The 27015-nt window shown below is 45.7% G+C and overlaps 2 protein-coding genes across 9 annotated transcripts in view; one reads left to right on the top strand and one right to left on the bottom strand.

Annotated features, from left to right (window-relative positions):
* Positions 1-19369, top strand: part of RAF1 (Raf-1 proto-oncogene, serine/threonine kinase) — an 86619-nt gene extending 67250 nt beyond the window's left edge. For all 6 annotated transcript variants that reach the window (XM_050781463.1, XM_050781466.1, XM_050781464.1 and 3 more), the window contains 10 exons: positions 1505-1532; positions 1641-1768; positions 2116-2233; positions 10613-10697; positions 11424-11600; positions 15051-15097; positions 17186-17304; positions 17732-17863; positions 18005-18139; positions 18330-19369. In XM_050781463.1, the coding sequence (XP_050637420.1) occupies positions 1505-1532; positions 1641-1768; positions 2116-2233; positions 10613-10697; positions 11424-11600; positions 15051-15097; positions 17186-17304; positions 17732-17863; positions 18005-18139; positions 18330-18473 (1113 nt within the window). In that variant the 3' untranslated portion in view covers positions 18474-19369. The remainder of the gene's footprint in view (positions 1-1504; positions 1533-1640; positions 1769-2115; positions 2234-10612; positions 10698-11423; positions 11601-15050; positions 15098-17185; positions 17305-17731; positions 17864-18004; positions 18140-18329) is intronic.
* Positions 19255-27015, bottom strand: part of MKRN2 (makorin ring finger protein 2) — a 135695-nt gene continuing 127934 nt past the window's right edge. For 2 of the 3 annotated variants that reach the window (XM_050781496.1, XM_050781497.1), the window contains 3 exons: positions 26134-26244; positions 20987-21131; positions 19255-20824 (listed from right to left, as the gene is read on the bottom strand). In XM_050781496.1, the coding sequence (XP_050637453.1) occupies positions 20687-20824; positions 20987-21131; positions 26134-26244 (394 nt within the window). In that variant the 3' untranslated portion in view covers positions 19255-20686. The other variant, XM_050781498.1, reaches the window with a different exon arrangement.

Raw genomic sequence — 27015 nt, 5'->3', positions numbered from 1 at the left:
ATGCTCAGTCAATCCTGGGTTGAGGATTAGGGGTGGATCGTCATTCTTCTTTCCAGAGTCAGAATCACTATCCAAGTAATTCTGAAGACTAGCTAGTTTTGGGAACCAGAACTAGGCTTTCTTGTTAAATTCCGAATTATGTTTTGGGAGCAGAGGAACAGCTTGGTTTGATTCTTTTTATCTTGTAATAATATCATTGAGTGGGAGCATTCTAGTAATAGTTCTGTGGAACAAGTATCTTGTCTATACTGTAGTTACACAAAGATAATAGTAGGACCTCCCCCCAAAAAATGTCCTTTTTGAGGATACGGGGGCCAAGTGGTTTTATATTATTCTATTATACTATTCTATTCCAAGTGATGAATTTTAGATTGAGGTTTAGGTCTCATCGAGGCCTCTGTGTTTTAAATTATTTTCCAAACAGTTTCTAATAAATCCTAAAGATAGCCTTTGCTTTCTCCCATGAGTAGAATGTAATCAATTTCCAAATTCACCCATAAGGCAGTGTTTTGTGGTGAAAGAGCTGAGGGCTGAGATCCGTGTGTGATGGTTTCTGGTTCTATTTCTGCCACCCCCTGGCTCTGCCAAGTGACCCTGCCAAGTCTCCTTACCTGTTCAGATGTGTTTTCTTATATGTAAAATGTTGGTTTTGAACTTGGATTTGTGGTCTTTCCAGCTTTCTGTGATTTTAGGCTTGGATAAAGTATGTAGGCTGCTTACCTTTTGCAAATCCAACTTCTAGTTAATTTAGCCTAACTCCTTGTGGAGTAAGAGCTTCCCCCAGAATCCACCTCTCCACCCTGCCTTTTTTAAAAAAGTTTTGAGCCTCAGTGGAACAAGATTCCCAATCTTTGGAAGGGTCTCAGCTGAGAGTAACTTTGCTAGCTTCCCTTGAAAGAGTATGTTTGTTGTGTACATTGCTTTCTTTTGAGAAAAAGAATGTGGTTTTCATTATATATGAAAAACTAATACCAGGCTTGGCACGGTGGCTCACACCTGTAATCCCAGCACTTTGGGAGGCTGAGGCGGGTGGATCACCTGAGGTCAGGAGTTCAAGACGAGCCTGGCCAACATGGCAAAGCCCTGTCTCTACTAAAAATGCAAAAATTAGTCAGGCATGCTGGTGCACACCTGTAATCCCAGCTACTCGGGAGACTGAGGCAGAAGAATCGCTTGAACCTGGGAGGTGGAGGTTGCATTGAGCTGAGATTGCGCCACTGCACTCCAGCCTGGGTGACAGAGCAAGACTCCATCTAAAAAAAAAACAAAAAAATTGATACCAGTCCCTCTAATATTTAATGAAAAATCAGCCTTGGAGGTACTGGCCACTGATACTTACTGAATTTAATCAAGGAACGTTGATTTGAGTATGTTTAGGATTTTTATGGTTTTTAGAGGTTTTTTAATACTATTTTGTTCTTGCACATCCTTCTCCTCTCTTTTCCCTCCCCCAGAGAAAATCTTTTGTGTGTAGGAGTTGACCAGCTTTCCTTTTCTGTTTCAGGATGCAATTCGAAGTCACAGCGAATCAGGTACTTTTCCATAGTCATTTAGCCAACAATAATGGGCTTTTTTTCTTTATACGGTGTATCTTCTGTTGGCTTATCCTTGTGTGGATTCTGTTTGTCTTGTCTATTAAGCCTCACCTTCAGCCCTGTCCAGTAGCCCCAACAATCTGAGCCCAACAGGCTGGTCACAGCCGAAAACACCCGTGCCAGCACAAAGAGAGCGGGCACCAGTATCTGGGACCCAGGAGAAAAACAAAATTGTGAGTATAGAAACCGTACCTCCTGCCAATTAGGGTTCAGTAAGAAAAACCTCGTTGGAAATTAGAATACTTTTAACTTATTTTGGGAGAGGATTCTAATAAAGTATATTTAATGAAGGAGATTATAAATGTCACTGTCATTTTTGGCACACTTGCATCAGACAGCTTGCCAGTGCTTTAACTGAAATGGTATTTCTCAAAAGACAAAAATTGGAATTGTGGTTAATATGTTTATCTTTAAAAGATATGGAAACAGATGACATGGGTTGATCCTTTCTTTGATGCCCTCATTATCAAAAGATTATTACCATTGCATGGAGTATAATAATGATCTCTACTTGTTTCAGAGGCCTCGTGGACAGAGAGATTCAAGCTATTACTGGGAAATAGAAGCCAGTGAAGTGATGCTGTCCACTCGGATTGGGTCAGGCTCTTTTGGAACTGTTTATAAGGGCAAATGGCACGGTAAGCTTGGGGCCTTCCGTTTACTTACTGCAGGGCTTTGGTGTGAAGTCAAGTTTCAGCTCAGGGGGCCAGGAGGAAGAGAAGACTGAGTGCTTCTGGGCTTACAGCAGTACTCTCCCTTAGATACTTGGTTATACTTGAAGACTGAGCTTAATTCTTTTTAGACTAGGTTCTTATAAAGCTCCCAGGATAATTAGAAATTAGTGAATAAGACTTGAGCCCTATAATCAGATGTCAGGAGTGCTTCTCCTTTAAACTGATTAAATACAGTCTGCACATGGGTCATGCTTGGAAGCTCCTTAAGTGAGCAAGAGTCTGCTGCTATGGAGGGAGCTTGGGTTCTAAAAACTGTAAGTTGGAAAGGACCTTAGAGATTGAAATGGGGGCTGATTTGCCCATGGTCATGCAGTTAGGCATAAGAAAGCTGGAAATCTCCTGAAATAACTTCTCTTTGTCCCGCCCAAGGATTAGTTGTGGGTATCCCTATCAAACAGGGAAGGCATAGACTTAATTATTGAATCTGTGTGGAATATTAGTGTTCTTATTTTAATGGAAACACTTTGTCACTTGGAAGAAAGGTACTATTTAACTTCTGTAGTTACGGCTTGTGTATTTTGGCAACACTCAACATTTTGGCAACATACTTAGCATTTCTCTGTTAGGTTTTTAATGCCTCTGGCTTTAGGACTTTGGCAAATAATAGGTATTTTCTTGAAAATGCTGCATGTTCCCAAAAAGTCATCTCTTCTAAATTCAGATTACAATAAAGCAAAAATCACAGAGTCCCTCAGTGCCTATACTTCTACTTTGGATGACACCGGAATTATCTTTAGAGATAAATGTGCAAATGTGCAAAGATTGAGAGAAGTTAAAAGCATCAAATGAATGGAGTATTAAAATTCAAGGTACTGAAAATATCAAACACCTCCAGTTTTGAGTACTTGGTGTTCTTTTTTTTTTGGAGATAGATTCTTGCTCTGTTGCCCAGGCTAGAGTACAGTGGCACAATCACAGCTCACTGCAGTCCTCAATTCTTGGGCTCAAACAATCCTTCGTAAGCCTCCCAAGTAGCTGGGAGCACAGGTGAATGCCCAGCTAATATTTTTTTATTTTTTGTAGAGACAAGGTCTATGCCCAGACAATGCCCAGCTATATATTTTTTTATTTTTTGTAGAGACAGCTAATATTTTTTTATTTTTTTTTATTTTTTGTAGAGACAAGGTCTCACTATGTTGCCCAGGCTGGTCTCCAACTCCTGGACTCAAGCAGTCCTCTTGGGTCTCTCAAAATGCTGGGATTACAGGCATGAGCCACTGTGCCCAGCCTTACCTTGTGTTCTTTAATGCATGGTTTTTACCACTTGTAATTTACCATGCTCATTAATGCATGGGTTTTCACCATTTGTAGTTAATCATCTGACCAATTTCTAGTTCCTTAAGAGGATTGGCACCCGACTGAACATTTGTAAAGTACATGTGGAATGATTCCTTTTCCTTTGAAAATTGCATCTGGCTGGGCAGGGTGGCTCACGCCTGTAATCCCAGCACTTTGGGAGGCTGAGGCAGGCAGATCACTTGAGCCTAGGAGTTCAAGAACAGCCTGGGCAACATCGTGAAATCCCATCTCTACCAAAAATTAGGTGGATATGATGGCACTCGCCTGTAGTCCCAGCTACTCGGAAGTCTGAGGCAGGAAGATTGCTTGAGCTCAGGAGGCGAATGTTGTAGTGAGCTGAGTACAGTGAGTACACACTACTGTACTCCAACCTGGGTGAAAGGGCAAGACCCTGTCTCAGAAAAAAAAGAAAATTGCATCTAGTATGTACTACCGGGCTGCCTCCCGGGTCCCAGAGAAATGATACTATTGTAGAATATTTATTTATATGTATTTAGAGACAAGATCTGGCTCTGTTGCCCAGACTGGAGTACTGTGGCACAATCTTGGCTTACTGCAGTCTCTGCTTCCTGGGCTCAAGCCAGCCATCCTCCTGCCTCAGCCTCCCAAGTAGTTGGGACTATAGGCACATGCCACCACACCCAGCTAATTTTTGTATTTTTTGTAGAGATAGGGTTTCGCTTTGTTTCCCAGACTGGTCTTGAAATCATGAACTCAAGCGATCTGCCTGCCTCGGCCTCCTAAAGTACTGGTATTGCAGGCATGAGCCACCATGCCCAGCCAGTTGCAGAATATTTTAGATGGCATAAATATCTCCAGGATTCCTTAGGAAAGAAGAACAGAAGCACTTTGTGGGATAGAGCACTTACTTGTATCTGAGATAACAAGGCTGCTAGTAATTGTAGGAGGCAGAGCAATGGATATTGCATTTATTGCTTCTGTTAGCATTTGATCATTTTTATATCACATTTTAAAAGCCCCAGCTAAAAGCCAGCGGATGAAGTTTAAGTTGTACCCAAGTTTAATTTTCCTCTGGTTGAGCACTTTTATTTGGGGATTCATAAGTTTTCAAGGTATTACTACATGGTTCTGCTTCCGAACTTTGTCTTCTCTCAATAGGGTGAGCTTTCAAACTGTGATAAAGATTATTTGTTACAGTGTTACTTCCATAAAGACTGCTATTAGAATGTAGATAACTTGTTTTTAAGATTCTAGGATTTTTTAGGCCAGGTGCGGTGGCTCATGCCTGTAATCCCAGCACTTTGGGAGGCTGAGGCGGGCTGATAACGAGGTCAGGAGATCGAGACCATTCTGGCTAACACGGTGAAACCCCGTCTCTACTAAAAATACAAAAAATTAGCTGGGTGTGGTGGCGGCGCCTATAGTCCCAGCTACTCGCGAGGCTGAGGCAGAAGAATGGCGTGAACCCAGGAGGCAGAGCTTGCAGTGAGCCGAGATCGTGCCACTGCACTCCAGCCTGGGTGACAGAGCGAGACTCAGTCTCAAAAAAAAAAAAAAAAAAAAAGACTGTAGGTTTTTTAAGTCAGAAAGTCTCAAAAGTCAGAGGAGTGAGGAGCAGTGGACTTTTATGCCATGCTTTCAGAAAGCAAGCCCTGGTCTATGAATGAAGAAGAAAAATGAGTGGTCAAGGAAACATAATTTCTAGATTGTTTCGTGCAATACTTTTTTCCCCCCATATTCTGGTTCCTGTATACAATATACCTGTTCAGTATCTTTTTTTTTTTTTTTTTTTTTTTTTTTTTTAGACGGAGTCTCGCTCTGCCACCCAGGCTGGAGTGCAGTGGCCGGATCTCAGCTCACTGAAAGCTCCGCCTCCCGGGTTCACGCCATTCTCCTGCCTCAGCCTCCCAAGTAGCTGGGACTACAGGCGCCCACCACCTCGCCCGGCTAGTTTTTTGTATTTTTTAGTAGAGACGGGGTTTCACCGTGTCAGCCAGGATGGTCTCGATCTCCTGACCTCGTGATCCGCCCGTCTTGGCCTCCCAAAGTGCTGGGATTACAGGCTTGAGCCACCGTGCCCGGCCCTGTTCAGTATCTTAAAAATTACAACTGTTTTCATGATTTTGATTGAAGATTTTTTTTAACTCAGCCGAGCCACTGTGGAAGTAAAGCAGAAAGGGTCTCAAAGCAACTCAGAGGCCTCAGATGCATAAACTAAAACTCAACATATTTATTTAAAGCAGCGTCTCTGAGGCCCAAAGTTCACAACCTCCTTTTGAGCATTAAATTTGGCATCAAGCCTGGGTGCGGTGGCTCATGCCTGTAATCCCAGCACTTTGGGAGGCCAAGGCAGGCATATCATTTGGGGTCAAGAGTTCAAGACTAGCCTGACTGAAATGGTGAAACCCTGTCTCTGATAAAAATATAAAAATTAGCCGGGCGTGATGGCGCGCACCTGTAATCCCAGCTACTTAGGAGGCTGAGGTAGGAGAATTGCTTGAACCCAGGAGGTGGAGGTTGCAGTAAGCCAAGATCACACCACTGCACTCCAGCCTGGGCAACAGAACGAGACTCCATCTCAAAAAAAAAAAAAAAAAAATTCTCTAGGCCAGGTGTGGTGGCTCACACCTGTGATCCCTAGCACTTTGAGAGGTTGAGGTGGGAGGATCACTTTAGCCCAGGAAATCGAGACCAGCCTAGACAACATAGTGAGACCCTGTCTCTACAAGAAAACACAATTAGCTGAACGTGGTGCTGTGTGTCTGTTGTCCCAGCTACTCGAGAAACTGAGGCAGGAGGATCACTTGAGCCTGCGAGATAGAGGCTGCAGTGAACCATGATCACACCACTGCACTCCAGCCTGGGCAACAGAACAAGATGCTTTCTCTCCAAAAAAAAAAAAAAAAAACTTAAGGACTTTATATTCTTAGCGGGGACAGTAAACAAGAAAAGCAGAATATATAGTGTGCTGTAATTGCTAAAGAGAAAAATGGAGGAAAGGAGATATGCACTGGCAGTCCCAGTTCAAAGTTTTTAGTAGGTTGGTCAGGGAGGAATCTGCCAAGAAAGTGGCATTTGCATGGAGGGTGAGGGTGGTGCAGATATCTAGGGAAGCAGTAATATCAAGTGCAAAGTGGACCACTTACCTGGCCTGTTCAGAGAACTCAAGGAGATCTTAGGACTTCATTTAGAGTGAGTGAGAGGTAGACTAATAGGAGTGAGGTCCAGTGGTAGGGTGTTTTAGGGTCCTATAAAGACTATCATTTGGGTTAAGTGGGATCCGGGGTCGTACGAGACTTTTAGGAGGTTTGGCCAGCCTTTGTTTGAAAATGAGTGTGATGAGAGAGCTCATGATCTGTCTGAAAGCCCATTCTATCTCCAGGTAGTTCCTACTAGTAGAAAATAGTTCTTAATTGGTTGCAGTGGCCCACATGTAATTGGGTGCAGTGGCCAAACAGTTTAGGAGGCTGAGGCGGGAGAATACTTGAGGTCAGGAGTTTGAGACCAGCCTGGGCAACATGAGACCCTCGTCTCTACAAAAAATTTTACAAATTAGCTGGGCGTGGTGGTGCACACCTGTATTGTAGTCCCAGTTACTTGGGAGGCTGAGGTGGGAGGATCCCTTGAGCCCAGGAGTTTGAGGCTGCAGTGAGTCATGATGGTGCTGCTGCACTGCAGTCTCGGTGACAGAGCAAGAGCCAGGGTGGGGCAAGGGGCGGGCATGGAATAATTCTTTATTAGAGTTGAAATCCATTTTCCTATAATGTTTGCTCATTGATCCTAGCAGATTGAATGAATCCCTTTCGTGGCAGTCCTTGGATTGTTTATATGTAAATGAGGGGAATGCTGCAGTATAGAACATTGCTTCTGGATTTCATAAGAAATTGCAAATAATCTATTACCATAACTATGTTAACGAGAGCTGGCTGGCAGATGGATCCCTGCAAGTACCATGGGCTCTGTCTTTGGTTGACCCTGTTTGGTCTTCCCATCAGTGACTTAACCAGAGGTGTGATATGTATTTGCACAGTACTGAGGATTTAGAAAAGTGAGAAGAGTTCAACTGGCTAAGATGACAGAAAAAAGAAAAGATCAACTTTTAACAGAGATAAGTCCTATTTGTTGTTCCAAAAAGTAGAACTGGAGGGGGAAGATGTGGCTTAATGATAATGCTTGTGGAAACTGCTAAGGAAGTTCAGCTGACTACAAGGTCAGAGTAAGTCACTGCGTGAACTTTGGCTCTGAATTCTGAGGTTGTATTACTGATTAGGGCCAGAACAGGTGACACCAGAGGGTGGGTTCAGTGACAACTAGAGCATGCCCAGAGGAGAGCTATAAGAAGGAATGGACTGCAAAACAAGGCCCGTGAAATAGGAAGGTCCTTAGAAGCAGTTCCCCCTGAGCAATCATCCAGCATCTGCCAAGCCATGTGCCTGAACCCCTAGCCCTGTCCTATCCCATCCCATTAAAGACTCTGCCCTTTTCTGGGTCCTGTAGCCTGGGTCATAGCGTTGGCCATTTTCCCAGCACTCCCACTCAGTTGACTGCCTCATTGGGTCAGTTTACCTTCACAGGGTTTCTTATCTTCATCCCTTCTTTCTAAGTCCCCACAGTCACCCATTGTGCTTGTACTTTTCCTGGGCTATTGCAGCAGATTCCTCTGTGGCCTCCCTCTTTCTGTCCTACAGGTGTCCAAATCCTACCCTAGAGTTTACTAAACACAGCTCAGGTTTCTCTCATCCCCCTCACCTCACCTTTATTTCTGATGTGCCCAGTCTGAAACATTCTCTCCTATTTACTAAAGTCCTTCCCTTGGTTTATATCCTATTTCTTTCAGAAAACCTTTCCATATCCTCTTGGAAAAGAGATTTACTTAGGCACCTGTAGTCCCAGCTACTTGGAAGGCTGAGGTCGGAAGATTGCTTGAGCCCAGGAGTTCGAGGCCAGCCTAGGCAACATAGTGAGGCCCCATCTCCAAAAAAGAAAAAAAAAAAAATTTACTCCCCCATCTTGGGGAACCCCTTCTGTTCCAGCACTCCTGTCTTGGCTCCAACTGTACCGGAATGGACACTTACACAAAAGATTGTTGTCCTCCTACTCAGGGCTGGTTATACATGTGTCCCATATGGTATACCAGATCCATTTTTCTAGATAGAAGGTAGCTTTAAACATAGTGTGGATCTCTCCCATCCAGTCAACAGCACCTTCATCGGCAGCCCATGGCCCAGGGTCCATGGTAAACACATGGTTTACCATGGTAATGCAGGTTAACTGGATGAGAGCCACTTTGGAGGCTGCTGTTAAAACACAGGGACTCACTGAAACTTTAGATGATAAAACCAGAGATCACGGGGAGACAGTTTGGTACCTATTGTGAGAACCATCTCTCTACCAATTTTCTTCCCAAAAATGAAATGTGGAGGGCTGGGTGGGGTGGCTCATGCCGGTAATCCCAGCACACCGGGAGGCTGAGGCAGGCAGATCCTTTGAGGTCAGAAGTTTGAGACCAGCCTGGGCAACATGGTGAAAACCAGTCTCCCCAAAAAATACAAAAATTAGCTGGGCATGGTGGAGCGTGCCTGTAATTCCAGCTACTCGGGAGGCTGAGGCAGGAGAGTCGCTTGTGGAGGTTGCAGTGAGCCGAGATTGTACCACTGCATTCCAGCCGGGGTGACAGAGCGAGACTCCATCTCAAAAAAAAAAATAAAGAGGAAGGCTCCAACAGAGAGGCTCCAGAAACACTTTCGAAAGTGGCTTTTGGCCGGGCACAGTGACTCACGCCTGTAATCCCAGCACTTTGGGAGGCTGAGGCGGGCGGAACACAAGGTCAGGATATTGAGACCATCCTGGCTAACACAGTGAAACCCTGTCTCTACTAAAAATACAAAAAAAAAAACACAAAAAAAAACATTAGCCAGGCGTGGTGGCGGGCACCTGTAGTCCCCAGCTACTCGGGAGGCTGAGGCAGGAGAATGGTGTGAACCCGGGAGGCAGACCTTGCAGTGAGCCAAGATTGCGCCACTGCACTCCAGCCTGGGTAAACTGAGTGAGACTCCGTCTCAGGAAAAAAAAAAGAAAAGAAAAGAAAGTGGCTTTTAAATTTATAGCACTCTAAAGTGGAACGGGATCCCTGGATGTGTCTAAAGTTATATCAAGAGGCTGGTTTTACAGTGCTTGACAGTCAGTTGTCAGTCTAGTAGGTAGGATAGCAACTGGAGTCAGACTGGGGTTTTGATCCTGGCTGCAGCACTCTTTGTTTTTTGACTGTATGACCTTGGGCAAGTGACTAAACTTCTCTGCTTGTTGTCTGAAGTGAAGATAAATTATTTACGTCATAGGGCAGCTGTGAGGATTAAAAGAGATAAAAGTACACACAGTGCCAGGGTTCAGTATTATTAGGATTACTTTTTAACGGTATTGAAGGCAGAGAAGCTTAATTTCAATATATATCTCTGAATTTTTCCTAGTGACCATCTTAGGTCTCACTGAAATGTGGATTCAGAGTTCAACCTCAGTAGTTGCTAAATGGTCTGCTTCCTTACAACAGCATCCAGCCCCAGTCATTCTGTATTTGCCAGGCCATTCATATCCATGCACTGATTTCATTCCCACAGGACAAGGTTTTGACCTGTCACACATGACCTCCCGTCTGGGGCTTGCCAGGATTGGTATGAATAGTTTAACCAAGACTATTGAAGGCCTAACTGTAGGGATAGCAGTTAACCTATGTCACTTTTTTGAGTCATTTGAATTATGTAGAAATTGGACCTGTAATCCCAGCACTTTGGGAGGCCAAGGTGGGAGGATTGCTTAAGCCCAGGAGGTCAAGGCCGCTGCGTGCCACTGCACTCTAGCCTAGACAACAGAGTGAGACCCTGTCTCAAAAAAAAAATTTTGGAGATTTGTTGTATCTGTGTAGGTATGTGATTCTTTGGATAAATGATTCACTGTATCTTCTTCAAAACTAGGTTACTTGAAAGACTAAGATCAACTGATTGCACTGATTGCCAACTAATTTTGCAGGAGACGTTGCAGTAAAGATCCTAAAGGTTGTCGACCCAACCCCAGAGCAATTCCAGGCCTTCAGGAATGAGGTGGCTGTTCTGCGGTGAGTACAAAGCTGGCAGTCCAGTCCCTCTGGAGTGCTAGAGTGGGGGTACAAGGACTGCAGAGTTAGTGGACTGTGCCGCGGGTTGGGATGGGCGGGCAGTTAGGACTCACTTTGGAGTTCCTGTGGTTGGATGCTCCTCCTTTGAGAGCAAGGGATCTTTCCTTTAGTTTATGTGGCTGTCAGGCCTTTCGAAGAGCCCCTTCTCAGGAGAATACCCTCCTCTGGGCACAGTAAACTCAATAGCCCAAGTTCTATCTCTGGGTTTTGGTTTGAGGTGGGCAGAAATAGGCCCTATTTTTACCTTTATTTCCCAGAACCCTCTTTATAGCTGAGTTGCTTTATTTTAGACTTCAGAACAGTCAGCTTTCAAATCTTTCAGTCACTATTTAGACTTGTAGGAATAAGTCATATAATGGAGATTTCTACAGAGGAGTCCTTGTGACCTCCACGGGGAGGGTCATGGAGTGTACATTGATGGAGGGTAACGTCGTCTCTGTAAGCAAGGCCAGCACTGAACTGATGGCCCAGTGAACTAATGGTGCGCTTCTCTATTTGCTCAGAATGCCACCTGGGTTATCAGCCATGCCATGTGTTTGTTTTTCTAGCCCCCTCCAGGTTGGGACTGGGGGTGGTGTCGAGAGCACAGAACCCAGTGTCCACGGAAAAGCACAGTAGACCTCCCTGAGCACTTTCCTCCTCCCTCTCCTCTCTTCACCTCCCCAGCAAAACACGGCATGTGAACATTCTGCTTTTCATGGGGTACATGACAAAGGACAACCTGGCAATTGTGACCCAGTGGTGCGAGGGCAGCAGCCTCTACAAACACCTGCATGTCCAGGAGACCAAGTTTCAGATGTTCCAGCTAATTGACATTGCCCGGCAGACGGCTCAGGGAATGGAGTGAGTAGATGGTCTGATGCCTCTCTGGGACCCAGGCATCAAATTTGTCCCTAAATTGGAACCAGAATCAGGAAAAGCCTTCTAGTCCATTAAGCGATTCTGTGATATCTTTGCGTAAGCCTCTGGCCTTGGCTGGAGGGGCCAGTTATCAGGAATGAGTTGTTCAGGTTCCAGCTGGGTGAGGTGGCTCACACCTGTAATCCCAGCACTTTGGGAGGCGAAGGCCAGTGGATCACTTGAGGCCAGTAGTTCGAGACCAGCCTTGCCAACGTGGCAAAACCCTGTTTCTACTAAAAATACAAGAAATAACCAGGCATGGTGGCACATGCCTGTAATCCCAGCTGCTAAGGAGGCCGGGACAGGAGAATCGCTTGAACGTGGAAGGCAGAGGTTGCGGTGAGCTAAGATAACACTACTGCACTCCAGCCCGGGCTGCAGAGCGAGACTGTCTCAAAGAAAAAAAAAAAAGTTCAGATTCCCCTGTTGGGACTGAACTTCCCCCTTGGCGCTTCCCCCTTGGGGCTCAGATTCGGGCTCTGCCTGCTACCCTCGCTTTATCAGAAACCTGAGAACATAGTGGGGGGCATGTACCTTCTGCTTATAGCTGTGGCAATGCCCTCTGCTCAGCTGTTTGAGGCATGGCTGTCCCACATGAGGGTTTAAACAGATGTCATTTTTGGGATTTTTTTTTTTTTTTTAATTAAAAACTTTTTCCTGGCCGGGCACAGTGGCTCACGCCTGTAATCCCAGCATTTTGGGAGGCTGAGGTGGGTGGATCACAAGGTCAGGAGTTCGAGACCAGCTTCACCAATATGGTGAAATTCCATCTCTACTAAAAATACAAAAATTAGCTGGTTGTGGTGGCACGCGCTTGTAATCCCAGCTACTCGAGAGGCTGAGGCAGAAGAATCGCTTCAACCTGGGAGGTGGAGGTTGCAGTGAGCGGAGATCATGCCATTGCACTCCAGCCTGGGCGACAGAGCCAGACTCCATCTCAAAAAAAAAAAAAATTCTTTCCTTAGAGAGACAGGGTCTCACTCTGTCACCTATCCTAGAGTGTAGTGGCGCGATCATAGCTCACTCCATCCTCGAACTCCTGGGCTCCAGCAATCCTCTTGGCTCAGTCTCATAGGCTGCTGGGACAGCAGGCACACGCTACCATGCCCAACTAATTTTTGTGTATTTTGTAGAGTTGGAAGTCTCACTGTGTTGCCCAGACTGGTCTCAAACTGGCCTCAAGTGATCCTCCCACCTTTCCTGGCTAGCCCAGGGTAGTGCTTCTCAAACTTTTCCTCAGAAGTGCCCCTTATGGTAGAGGAGTAGGAACTCCTTGTACCCCCTAGACATCTGGGAGCTACTAAGGTATAGCTGTGCTTGCAAGTCCTACAGAAATTCTCATATTATCTTTAAAATTCATATGGAAGTTGCCTTCTGTATATTTTAAGAAATGGAATGACTTTTCAGAAAAATTGAGATATAATTCATATATCATAAAATTCCCCCTTTTAAAATGTACACCTCAGTGTTTTTCTGGTATTGTGTTGTGCAGCCATCACCACTATCTAATTTTAGAACATTTTCATTATCCAGGAAAGAAATATATGCCATTGTATTAGTCTGTTTGGGTTGCTCTAAAGGAAGACTTAAGGGTGGGTAATTTATAAAGAAAAGAGGTTTATTTGGCTCATGGTTCTGCAGACTGTACAAAAAGCATGACATCAGCATCTGTGTCTGGTGAGGCCCTCAGGAAGCTTTTACTCATGGCAGAAGGCAAGGGGAGCTGCATGTGACATGGTGAGAGAAAGGAGCAAGAGAGAGAGCATGGAGGGAGGTCCCAGACTCTTTAATAACCAGGTTTCATGTGAACTAATAGCATGTGAATTAATAGTGTGTGAACTCACTGGTTACTGCAGGGAGGGCACCCAGCCATTCGTGAGGAATCCGTCCCTATGACCCAGACACCTGCCACTTGGGTCCCACCTCCAACGCTGGGGATCACATTTCAACTTGAGATTTGGAGTGGACAGATATCCAAATGATATACCCATTAGTGGTCACCCAATACCTCTCACCCACTTGCAACTATTTTCTGTTTCTACAGATTTTGCCTACTTTATAGTTTAATATAAATGCAGTCATGTAAGATATGATATAATATATATAATGATATAGGAAGGTAGTCTCACAAGATTATAATACTGTATTTTTACTGTGCCTTTTCTATGTTTGGCTATTTTTTTTTTTGAGATGGAGTCTCGCTCTGTTGCCCAGGCTGGAGTGCAGTGGCGCCATCTCGGCTCACTGCAAGCTCTGCCTCCCGGGTTCATGCCATTCTCCTGCCTCAGCCTCCTGAGTAGCTGGGAGTACAGGCGCCCGCCACCACGCCTGGCCAATTTTTTGTATTTTTAGTAGAGATGGGGTTTCACCGTGTTAGCCAGGATGATCTCGTTCTCCTGACCTTGTGATCTGCCCGCTTCGCCCTCCCAAAGTGCTGGGATTAAAGGCATGAGCCACTGCGCCCGGCCTATGTTTGGCTATGTTTAGAGACACAAATACTCACCATGTTACAACCAGCTACAGTATTCAGTACACTGAGGGCCATAGAGGTTTGTAGCCTAAGTGCAACAGGCTATACTATTTAGCCAGGGTGTGTACTAGGCTGTACCATCTTGGTTTGTGTAAGTATACTTTATGACGTTTGCATGATAACAAGTTGGCTAACAACACATTTCTCAGAAGATATCCCTGCCGTTAAGTGAGGCTTGACTGTGTATAATACATAAGATATGGTATTGTATGCCTGGGCGCTTTGACCCAGTTTAATATTTTCAAGATTAATCCAGGTTGTAGCATGTGTCACTACTTCATTCTTTTCTGAGTAACATGTCATTGTATGGATATGCCACATTATTCATTCATCAGTTACGGACACTGGGTTATCAGAATTACTTTTGAGTAAAACTGATGCTTGAAGAAGTGTCAGCAATGGTCAGGCGCAGGGCCCATGCCTGTAATCCAAGCATTTTGGGAGGCCAACGCGGGAGGATCACTTGAGCCCAGGAGTCAAGACCAGCTTGGGCAACACTGCAAGACCCTGTATCTACCAAAAAAAAAAAAAAAATGTGGTGTGGTGGCACATGCCTGTGGGCCCAGCTACTGGGAGGTGGATCACTTGAGCCCAGGAGGTTAAGGCTGCAGTGAGCTATGATTGCATCACTGCACTCCAGTCTCCAGGGGGAAAAAAAAAAAAAGTGTAAGCATGTTTGTACTGTGGCCTCACTTTCAGGTAAGCAGTGATGTGAACCAGGCTGAACAGCACAGCATCTGTCCCTGTGTGTAACACTCCTTGGAGCCAGACCTTCAGTGACTTTACTTCTTAGCTGTAATTTAAAACTACTTTCTACCCATGCCCCTCAAACTTATTTTTAATAATTCCTTTTCCTTTCACAGCTATTTGCATGCAAAGAACATCATCCACAGAGACATGAAATCCAACAGTATCCTTTGGTTGCTGAGTTCATTTGACTGCTCAGTTCTAAATTTAGGGAAACAGAAGAGAGCCTTTTTATCACAAGTGGCTGTCGGTGCCAGGGGATATCTTTTTAAGGAAAGAAGAAGAGGACAGGAAAACAGAAAAGTCAGAAAATTAGTAGGCTTGGCCTGCCCCTCAGCAGCTTATGCCTCACCTGGGCTGATGAGAGCAATGTTTAGGTTAGGTTCCTTTCTGAGTTTATCTCAGCAAAAGTGATTTGGAGAGATTTCGGTAAACTTGAAATAGGTATAATTTTATCACACTATTAGTAAATTTAACCTGAGGGGGATTGGGCTTTTGTCTTATGTTTATTTCTAGTTTGTGGCCAGTGTGTGTATGTGTATCTACTTGTTATGTGGATAGTAAGTAGCTACAAGCCAGATGTTGAAAGATTTCCAAAATCACTATTTTTTTTTTTTTTTTGAGACGGAGTCTCGCTGTCGCCCAGGCTGGAGTGTAGTGGCGCAATCTCGGCTTACTGCAAGCTCCGCCTCCCGGGTTCACGCCATTCTCCGGCCTCAGCCTCCCGAGTAGCTGGGACTACAGGCGCCCGCCACTGCGCCCGGCTAATTTTTTTCTATTTTTAGTAGAGACGGGGTTTCACCATGGTCTCGATCTCCTGACCTTGTGATCCGCCTGCCTCGGCCTTCCAAAGTGCTGGGATTACAGGCGTGAGCCACCGCGCCCGGCCCAAAATCACTATTTTTAAATATTTTTAAATAGTGGTCTTTCTTGACGAGGCGTGATGGCTCACACCTATAATCCCAGCACTTAGGGAGGCTGAGGCAGGTGGATCACTTGAGGCTAGGAGTTTGAGACCAGCCTGGCCAATGTGGCGAAACCCCGTCTCTTAAATTTAAAAATTAGCTGGGTGTGGTGGCACGTGCTTGTAATCCCAGCTACTCAGGAGGCTGAGGCATGAGAATCACTTGAACCTGGGAGGCAGTGGTTGCAGTGAGCTGAGATCATGCCACTGCACTCTAGCCTTAGGGACAGAGCAAGGCTCTGTCTCAAAAAAATAAATAAAATGATCTTTCTTAAAGGTACATAAGTGGGTTCCTCAGAAGTCACTGTTACAAGAGGAGAGGGGTTGTTTTTATAGAAGAGTAAATGAAGAAAGGTATTTTTAATGCTGTAAGGCATGAAATTTAACAAATTTGAATCTGCCACCCTCCACTAGCCTTTCCTTGTGAAAGAAAGATGGCATTACAACCCACTTTTCTTCTTGAGCAGTGAGAGAGGCATGATAGTTGTGTTGGATTATGGGACATGGCCTGTTTTAGGTACATGTCTGAGGTGTGGAACACCTTTCAATGGTGGGCTTTTTAGCAGCCAAACATTATACCATGAAAGCAGACATCACAGATTTAAGGTGTGAATTCCTGGGCACCAACAGATCACAAGTTACTTTGTATGTGTTTTTTTTTTCTGTTTTTAAATTTTTTTTCCCCTCACAAGTTAGACTTAAACTGTATGACTTCTTTACCCAGAAGTGAGCTGACTTCGGTTCTCATTTTGAAGTCACCAGGTGGTACCAATTCTAGTGAGGAATTTCTTATGACAACATTGAACACTCAGTAAGGGATGTGCTATTTTGTTAACCACTCAAGTTTCAGATGGTGATTTGAGGGTGGAATACAGGCAGAAACGACTGTAAGCTGTCAGCAGGCCATGCTTGGCCCTCTGGGGAGCACTGGAGTGTGGCCTCTGCTCATCGTGTTAGGGTTTCAAGCACCTGTATTATGTGGAAAGGTCACAAGGCCAGGGACCCAGCACCTAGACGTGCAAATGGGGAGAAGCAGCAGAGAAGAAACGCTGGCTTGCTTTTGGCTTGGGCCAAATAATCTGGCACATTGACCAATCCCTGCCTGTCTTCTGGAAGAAGGGGCATTTCAAAAGCACTTTAAAGAACTTCAGAAACCTTAGGAAATTCAGTGCAGAGGTTGTGACAGAGGGAAGGTGGAGAGATTACCATGTTATAAAGAACTTTGGGATGTTTTTCAAAATTAACTTGACCATTCTTTTGAAACCAGAGTCCTTAACAAGCATTGAGATATATTTCTCCATGAAGGCCTAACAGTGAAAATTGGAGATTTTGGTTTGGCAACAGTAAAGTCCCGCTGGAGTGGTTCTCAGCAGGTTGAACAACCTACTGGCTCTGTCCTGTGGATGGTGAGAATCTGGGCTCCCACCAGCAGTCTCTGGTACAGGGCAAAGGGAATGCCCTGGGGATTTATGTGCAAACTTTTAAAGCGTTTCTGTACATTTCCCCGAAATCCACATGACCCCTAGTGACAGCCAGCCTCAGGGCAATTGTAGATTTTCTTGAGGAAGCTGTTGATCAGAACCACTGTGAAGCTTAGTGTGGAGAGGATAATAAGCTGGGTGATAGAAGTGCTGGGTGTTGGTCCTTAAAAGACAAGGATTCCTGAGCTGTTTTACCCAGTGCCTGAGTTGGAGTCCTTTAGGGGAAAAACTATGTGGGGACTGAAGAATGGACTCATTGGTAACTAATGAAAGGGACAGCCTGGGTCCTAGATGTCTGTAAGGTCTGTCATATGGTGATAAATGCACTTTTGTCATATGGTGATAAATGTAGGCCCCAGAGGTGATCCGAATGCAGGATAACAACCCATTCAGTTTCCAGTCAGATGTCTACTCTTATGGCATCGTATTGTATGAGCTGATGACGGGGGAACTTCCTTACTCTCACATCAACAACCGAGATCAGGTGAGTCTGTGCTGGTGCTAAAGGTCCTAACGCGTGGGAGCCCTTGGGCCTCTCCCAGCCTAGGCAGCTAGAGGGTTAGGACTTGATATTTTCTGTAGTTCATTTACCCCCCCATTCGCTCAGCTGTTTTCTTTCCCTTAGATCATCTTCATGGTAGGCCGAGGGTATGCCTCCCCAGATCTTAGTAAGCTATATAAGAACTGCCCCAAAGCAATGAAGAGGCTGGTAGCTGACTGTGTGAAGAAAGTAAAGGAAGAGAGGCCTCTTTTTCCCCAGGTAAGGCTCAGGGCTGCTAGAATGGTGATTAAAGCATGGATTGGTTCTTAAAGATGGCAATGTAAGGTGGGAGTATTTTGTTTTGTTTTATAGGGAGGGGACCCAGATCCTCTACAAGATGGTTGGGGGCAGGGTACAGCCTGTGTCTTTGAGACACAGCTAATGAGAGCATTCTGGGGCTTTGTTTCAGATCCTGTCTTCCATTGAGCTGCTCCAACACTCTCTACCGAAGATCAACCGGAGCGCTTCCGAGCCATCCTTGCATCGGGCAGCCCACACTGAGGATATCAATGCTTGCACGCTGACCACATCCCCGAGGCTGCCTGTCTTCTAGTTGACTTTGCACCTGCCCTCAGGCTGCCAGGGGAGGAAGAGAAGCCAGCAGGCCCCACTTTTCTGCTCCCTTTCTCCAGAGGCAGAACACATGTTTTCAGAGAAGCTGCTGCTAAGGACCTTCTAGACTGCTCACAGGGCCTTAACTTCATGTTGCCTTCTTTTCTATTCCTTTGGGCCCTGGGAGAAGGAAGCCATTTGCAGTGCTGGTGCGTCCTGCTCCCTCCCCGCATCCTCCATGCTCAAGGCCCAGCCTTCTCTAGATGCGCAAGTGGATGTTGATGGTAGTACAAAAAGCAGGGGCCCAGCCCAGCTGTTGGCTACATGAGTATTTTGAGGAAGTAAGGTAGCAGGCAGTCCAGCCCTGATGTGGAGACACATGGGATTTTGGAAATCAGCTTCTGGAGGAATGCATGTCACAGGTGAGACTTTCTTCAGAGAGTGGTGCAGCGCCAGACGTTTTGCACATAAGGCACCAAACAGCCCAGGACTGCCGAGACTCTGGCCGCCTGAAGGAGCCTGCTTTGGTACTATGGAACTTTTCTTAGGGGACACATCCTCTTTTCACAGCTTCTAAGGTGTCCAGTGCATTGGGATGGTTTTCCAGGCAAGGCACTCAGCCAGTCCCCATCTCGGCCCTCAGGGAGCAGTCTTCCATCATGCTGAATTTTGTCTTCCAGGAGCTGCCCCTATGGGGCGGGGCCGCAGGGCCAGCCTTGTTTCTCTAACAGCCTTGTTTCTCTAGTCACATCATGTGTATACAAGGAAGCCAGGAATACAGGTTTTCTTGATGATTTGGGTTTTAATTTTGTTTTTATTGCACCTGACAAAATACAGTTATCTGATGGTCCCTCAATTTTATGTTATTTTAATAAAATAAATTAAATTTAGGTGTAATGGCTGTTACCTCCTTTTAAAGTAATTCTGAGCTCACAATTTGAACGTCCCATTTGTTCACCCTCTTCAGGAGCAGAATTCAAGAACAGGAAATGTGCCCAGAGCCTAGGCTGGGAATGAATTTGTAATTTAACCTTTGTACTCTTTGTAACCCTCTACTGAAGAAGAGTTAAGTATAAAAATTAAGCAGAAAGTATTCTAAACTCAGCTAATAGGTTAAGTAATGCGTTCTATAAAATATTTGGTAGCTACAGCTTAAAAAAAAACAAAAACATAAATTCCAGCTTGGAATAAGCCAGTGCTAGTTCACAAGGTTGTGCTCACCCTTCAATTAAAATGACTACAAGACTTGCCATCAGCTCTCTTCAGGACCACTGCTGGGTCAGAATCAGAAACCTTGGGTGCCATGACATTTTTACAAAATTTCAAATCAATCAAAGCCAGGCGTTGCAGATAATAGATGGCTTGAGTACGAACCACATATTATGTAAGTGCACGTATATTTTGAGTTCTCAATACAATTACCCTGATGGGCATGAACCCACAGGTGAGAGCAGAGGTTTGGTTCCCCTGGAGGGCCCTGGCTGGAGGCCCCAGCACCAACCAGATGGGAGGGCCAGACTGCTACCCAGTACTGTACCTCCTGTTCCTTCAAGAGCCTCCCTAAGGGAGAAAAAGATTTATACTTCCACTTTGTTTGCTGCACATGTGGCAACAAGATTGCTACCCTGATTTGGGACACTTGCGAGAACTCGAAAAAAATGACCACCCTTAAAGCCCTAGAAAAAAGTTGTATGTTAACAGCTATGCTGCACTCACTCTGCATTGTGTATTCTTGAAAGCTCTGTATAAAGCAAAATTTTGACCACACACTAAATACACTAGAGAAATACACTATAGAGGAGTCCTTTTATAGGGTTGAAGAATCCTTTGGTAAGAAAAATATGCTGCATTAGGGACAGCTGCAAGTTTACTATTTCTGGAAAGAAAAGATCAAAGATAAGAGCCAAGTTTGTTTTTTAAAGCAGTCAATCCAAACAAACAGTCTGGGTGGTTAGTTGTTACCCCTGAGGGGCTTGAGGTGTAACTATATCAGCTATAAAAATAGTAATTCCATACACTTATTAGGTTACTTTATATCCTTCACTCTTCCCCATGGCTGTAATAATGGAGAGTGAATGAGACTAAGGCTAACCCCAACTCCATTCAATTCCAAGCCACACACCACCTTGGCTACAGTACAGGGAAGCTCTGCACACCCTGGCTTGGGAAAGTTTTGGCCGATGGAGCCCAAGATGCAGGGCAACCATCTACTCTTTAGGGTTCTGATGACTCCACTCCAGAAAGGTGCATGAAGAGGTCCCCGAGCTCTGTCATGTCGACATCTTCATTGTTGGGGACATGCCGGCTTTCTCGGTTCTCAATGAAATCCCAGAGCCGCACTGAATTAAAGAACTGCAAAACAGCCAGTGGACATGCCTGGTTACTGCCAAGAGCAACAGGAAGGCTACGTTGCTTGATCTTTCTTTTGCCTACCCCATTTCTCTGCCAGGAACAGTACCTGGAAATGCCCACAGCTGCTAAGTGTCCCCAACTAGAGATGGCTAAAGTCCTTACCCTCACAGTGCCTTGAGAACTGAGCTGTTTCCGAGGTTTTTCAGGCTCTGCTAGCCGCCCATCAGGGTAAGCATGGCGATAAAGACATTTGCTTCCAAATGGGCAGGTCCCCTTGCCTTGCTCAAAGTATTTACAGGCTTTTTTCCTGAAAAGCAGAAAGAAAAAGTCAAGCGGCTGGTGGGAAAATGTGGGGTCCAGATTGGGCCAGTGCCTTCCTCTATCCTTACCCTTACGCCAGAGGTAGGTCAGCCTCACATTCTAGGTGGGGCAACTTAGGCTGGGAGAGGTTGAGTAATTTGTCTCAGGTCCCACACAGCTGGGATTCTGATTTCCAAGCAGAATAGGAAGCATCCCCACTTACCTGTAGCCTTGCAAAGGATATGAACCTGCCTTGGGACTCGCTGTGTGGAGACTGCAGTGCCTCACAGGCCCTCCGGCAGCTCCAGAGCACCTCCTGGGTCACCACAGAGCTAAGCCAGGCCTGGTCACTCCTCTGGGCACTAAGGTCTGAAGCTGGGCCACTTGTCTCTGCTCAAAGTTCCCTAGGTACTCCACCAAGCCAAGTCTCCCATTCCTCCTGGCTGCAGTGCTGTCAAGGTGACTACAGGGAAAGCAGAGGGTTTTAGCAACTGCCTAAAACCACAGGTCTCCTTCCAGTTTTCCTGTCTTCACCCTCAGCACCAGGGCTTCTTCACGCCTTATGTGCTTTGGACCCCTTCTCTGAACAGTGTTTTTCAATGCATAAAACGCCTAGGTCTAGAGCCTACAGTTACCAAACAGTTCAAAATATTTTCCCTCTCTCTTAATTCTACCATTTTCCCCACAGACCTCTACGTTAAGAACCCTGCCCGAGGAAACTCAATCAAATGAATTCCCATTTTGCTCAAATGAACTCTGGTTTATCCAATCATAAAGGACCCCAAACTGAAGTGAAAAAAAGATACCCAAGAATCCAGAGGGCCATCTCGGAGAACAGAGGAAGGGGAAAGTCACAGAAATAAAGCCAAACAACAGAAAGGGCATGCTGCTGCCAGGGGCAGCTGGGGTGTGTGTGACAGCGGGAGACAAGAACGGGGAAAGGGGGCTCCTGAATCCAGTGGTTTTCCGTCTTGTCAGATGGGATGGCCATAGGCCAGTGGTGAAGTTCTCTGAGGACGGCTTCAGAGCAGCATAAAGAAAAGCTCCCTGGCCAGGCGTGGTGGCTCACACCTGTAATTTCAGCACTTTGGGAGGCCAAGGTGGGTGGATCACTTGAGGACAGGAGTTCGAGAACAGCCTGGCCAACATGGCGAAACCCTATCTCTACTAAAAATCCAAAAATTAGCTGGGCGTGGTGGCGGGCACCTGTAATCCCAGCTACTCAGGAGGCTGAGGCAGGAGAATTGCTTGAACCCAGGAGGTGGAGGCTGCAGTGAGCCGAGATCGTGCCACTGCACTCCAGCCTGGGAGACAGAGTGAGACTTCATCTGGGGGAGGCGGGAAGCTCCCTTGCCGGCTGATCTGATTTGAGCACAGGTGGCTACAGAGCAGGTGTGTGGACAGCACATCCTCTAGGCCCCTACTTGCCTGGGGTTCTGAGCAGACTTCAAATGACCGCGAGCAGTTTGCTCTCACCAGAGCCTGCTGGACAACTCCAGGGCATCCTAGCACACTGGCTATGAACTCCATCAGGTCAAACACATTATGTGCTGGTTCCGTACTCTCACAAGAATATTACTCTTTTTCCTCCCCCAGGCTTATCTGGTTACCAAGACCAAAAGCCTCCAGTTCACTCTGACTCACTCTGTGTTCTCAGCTCTCACACCCAACTGTGTTCATTCTATTTACAAATCACTTCCCAATCTCCCCTTCCTTTGGGTTCCTAAACTGTGGAAGCCTCTGGGGCCTGCCTACCAGGGCCACTTCCTCACTGGCCTCCCTCCCACTCCACCAGTTTCCACCTTGTTCAGAGTACCACAGAGAAGCTTCCCAACCTTTTTTTTTCTTTAAAGAGATGAGGTCTCCCTATGTCTCCCCTGGCTGGTCTCGAACCCCTGCCCTCCTCAGCCTCCCAAAGTGCTGGGATTACAGGCGTGAGCCAATGCACCTGGCCCCAACCTGTTCTTAAAGACCATGGTCACACTGGGATTCAAGTGTCGCTTAGATTCCAGTCTGTGTGTAGGTCCCACCACATCCTTCTACACACCTGCTTCAATGCCAGGAGCCATTCCCAGTGTCCCCCAGACACAAAACCGACACCCTTCTGTGCCCATGTCCTTTCGTCACTTCCCCTGCACAGGTGCTTCCTGCTTCACTGTTCAGGTTCCCACGCTGCTTCCCCGGACAGCCCCTGGTGGATCCAAGTGCTTTCTCTGTTGTGACATATGGTCCCTCATGAAGAACTGGTCACTAGCAAACCTGTATCATAATTGCCCTTTTGCAGTTTCCCATGAAGTTGTCTTACTTGGCTGGGTGTGGTGGCTCGCACCTACAATCCTAGCACTTTGGGAGGCTGAGGTGGGTGGATCATCTGAAGTCAGGAGTTCAAGACCAGCCTTGGCAACATGGTGAAACCCCATCCCTACTAAAAAAATACAAAAATTAGCTGGGTGTGGTGGCACACACCTGTAATCCCAGCTACTCGGGAGGCTGAGGCAGAAGAATCACTTGAACCCTGAAGGTGGAGGTTGCAGTGAGCTGAGATCACGCCATTGCACTCCAGCCTGGGTGACAGGGTGAGACTCAAAAAAAAAAGAAATTGTCTTACTAATCTCTACATCTCCCAGTGGTGCTTAGCTGGAAGGTGCCTGACCCACAGTGAGTACTCAGTAAATGTCTGTGGATTGCAAAACACACAGTCATCAAAGGAAAGCAAACAAGGAAAGATCCAAACAGCAGTAACAATTTCCAGACTGCTTTTCAGCAGAGCCCCCTTCTCAGGCCGGGGCCCTTTTCTACAGGCCGGGGCCCTCTGCTTGCCACGCCTGCCCTCTTGTGGACACACAGGAAGATTGTATGAGGAAAAAATGGTAAAAAAAAAAAAAAAAAAAAAAAAAAAAAATCAAGCTTTAGTAAACTGATACGCAACATAAAGGAACCATAAAAAAGGTAATGTATAGTTTCACTTTTAGTATGACAAGTAAACTTCTACCATACCCAACCCTCCTGCAGATAAGTCTTAACACAAATATTTCAAAAAGACCTGAAGGCACTGGAGAATGAACAAATGCAGTTAGATTCTTTGGAGGAATAAACACAAAGAAGAATAGCAATGGCAAAGGCTGTTACCTTTAAAAAGGTAGCTTTTGTGGCTCACTTCTGTAATCCCAGCACTTTGGGAGGCCGAGGCAGGCAGATTGCCTGAGCTCCAGAGTTCGAGACCAGCCTGGGCAACATGGTGAAACCCTGTCTCTACTAAAATACAAAAATTAGCCAGGTGTGGCAGCATGCGCCTGTAGTCTCACCTTCTCAGGAGGCTGAGGCAGAAGTGCCTGAACCCGGAAGGCGGAGGTGGCAGTGAGCTGAGAGCCATGCACTCCAGCCTGGGCTACAGAGCAAGACTCCGTCTCCAAAAAAAAAAAAAAAGAAAGAAGTAGCTTTTATCCTGGAGCAGGCCAAAATCACAACCACTTGGGGTGACTAAAACTCCAAGGAGAAATCCAATCTTTCTGGCCTGAAGAACTAAAAGACGAGAGTTAAAGGTAATCGCAGCCATTGGAAAGTGAGGAAACAATCCCACAAAGTAAGAGGCCTGTGAAAGAGTGCTCAAAGGCTGTGTATAAACTCTGCCCAAATCTGACTAACTCTTGAACCACACAGGAATGCGACAAACTCAGCCACGAATGCAAAACCAGAACTGAGATCTCAACTGCTGCCTGGGTTTGAGTTCAAACAATTTACCTACCTGTTAAAAACATCAACACTTGGCCGGGCGCAGTGGCTCATGCCTGTAATCCCAGCACTTTGGGAGGCCGAGGTGGGCGGATCACCTGAGGTCAGGAGTTCAAGACCAGCCAGGCTAACATGGTGAAACCCCATTTCTACTAAAAGTACAAAAAATTAGCCAGGCGCAGTGGCGCACGCCTGTAATCCCTGCTACTCAGGAGGCTGAGGCAGCAGAATCGCCTGAACCCAGGAGGCAGAAGATGCAGTGAGCCGAGATTACACCACTGCACTCCAGCTTGGGCAAGAAGAGTGAAACTCCGTCTCAAAAAAAAAAAAAAATCAACACTTTACAGATAAACTGTAACAGAATCCTAAGTCTCTCTACAACGTAATATTTACAATGTCAAGGATAAAATCTAAAATTACTAGATATATGAAGAATCAGGAAAATGTGATCCATTCTTAAAAGACAACAGAGGTCAACTTCAAGATGACAAGGATTTCAAAGTAGCTACTACAACTATGCTCAAAGAGATGAAAAGAAAACAAAGGTTGAAAAAGAATGAACATCCCCAGAGATCTATGGACAATATAAAAAAATCTACCATAAATGGAAGTAGAGTCCCAGCAGGAAAAGAAAAAACAAGATAGAAAAAAAGTTAATGAAACAACAGCTAAAATTTCCCTAATCTTGGGGAGTGACATAAACGTAGAGAAAAACCACTCCTCAGCAAAATGTCAACATGCTGACAACCAGGATAAAGAGGAAAACTTGAGGCTGGGCGCGGTGGCTCATGCCTGTAATCCCAGCACTTTGGGAGGCTGAGGCAGGAGGATCACTTGAGTCTAGGAGTTCAAGACCAGCCTGGGCTACATGGCGAAACCTTGTCTCTACCAAAAAAAAAAAAAAAAAGAAAAAAAAATTAGCTGGGCATGGTGGCGCACAGTACTGGCGGTCCCAGCTACTCAAGAGGCTCCTGCTTGAGCCCAGGAGGCTGAGGCTAGAGTGAGCTGAGAGTGCACCACTGCACTCCAGTTTGGGCAACAGAGTGAGACCCTATCTCACCGAAAAAAAAACAAAAACAAAAAAACACCAAAACTAAACAGGTCCACATCACCATGTCCTTGCTCATTGCTGCATCCCAGAGCCCAGCATGGTGCCCGAGAGAAGGAAGAGAGGAAGAGGCCCCTAAGACCACACTCCTGGGGAGGGAGAACAAGGACACAGGCTGACAGCAGAGCCAGGCAGGCAGCAAGGGCACGTCGAAACTCAAAGCACTTACCCCATCCCCTGTTTGAAGGCTTCAATCAACTCGTTCTTTTTATTCTGATCTTCCACCCAATACACACTTGGAATTACAAACTCTGATATCACACGGCATTCTGGACAAGACCTGAAATAAGAATTAGATTACTAAGGGAGAAGTCATGTTATGAAGCCTGGGCACACTCTCTGCTATACCTCTTGCTCAACTGCCTGACCACTACAGGCACTTCCTTCACCAGAAATTCCAAAAGATGAAATCACAATCATCCAAGAACCTTATTTACTATTTAAAAAATAGGGTTTCCCAATGAGAACACATGGACACATGTGGGGAACATCACACACTGTGGCCTGTCGGTGCAGGGGCAAGGGGAGGGAGAGCATCAGCACAAATAGCTAATGCATGTGGGGCTGAAAACCGAGGTGACAGGTTGAGAGGTGCAGAAAACCACCTTGGCACATGGATACCCATGTAACAAAGCTACACATTCTGCACATGTATCCCAGAACTTAAGGCAAAAAAATACATATCTATATATCTATATATCTATATATAGGGTTTCCTCAACAAAAAAGACAGATGAAATAAGAACCCTCATACATGGCTGGTGAGAATGTAAAATGGTGCAGAGAATGCAAAATTTGAACAGAGTCTGGCAGATTCTCCAACAGTTTAATGTAGTGTTATTATACCATAAAACCTAGCAATTCCACGCCTAGGTGTATACCCAAGAGAAATGAAAACACATGTCCACCCAAAACTGTGTTCACAAATGTTGACAGCAGCATTATTCATAATAGTTACAAAGTGAAAACAGCCCAGATGTCCACCAGCTGAGGAATGGATAAGGGAAATGTGCTGTGTCCATACAATGGAATGTATTCCGCCAGGAGAAGG

The sequence above is a fragment of the Macaca thibetana genome, chromosome 2, assembly GCF_024542745.1.
Source record: "Macaca thibetana thibetana isolate TM-01 chromosome 2, ASM2454274v1, whole genome shotgun sequence".
Lineage (NCBI taxonomy): Eukaryota > Metazoa > Chordata > Mammalia > Primates > Cercopithecidae > Macaca > Macaca thibetana.
The sequence above is the reverse complement of the archived record's forward strand: the minus strand, read 5'-3'. Positions and strand labels throughout refer to the sequence as shown.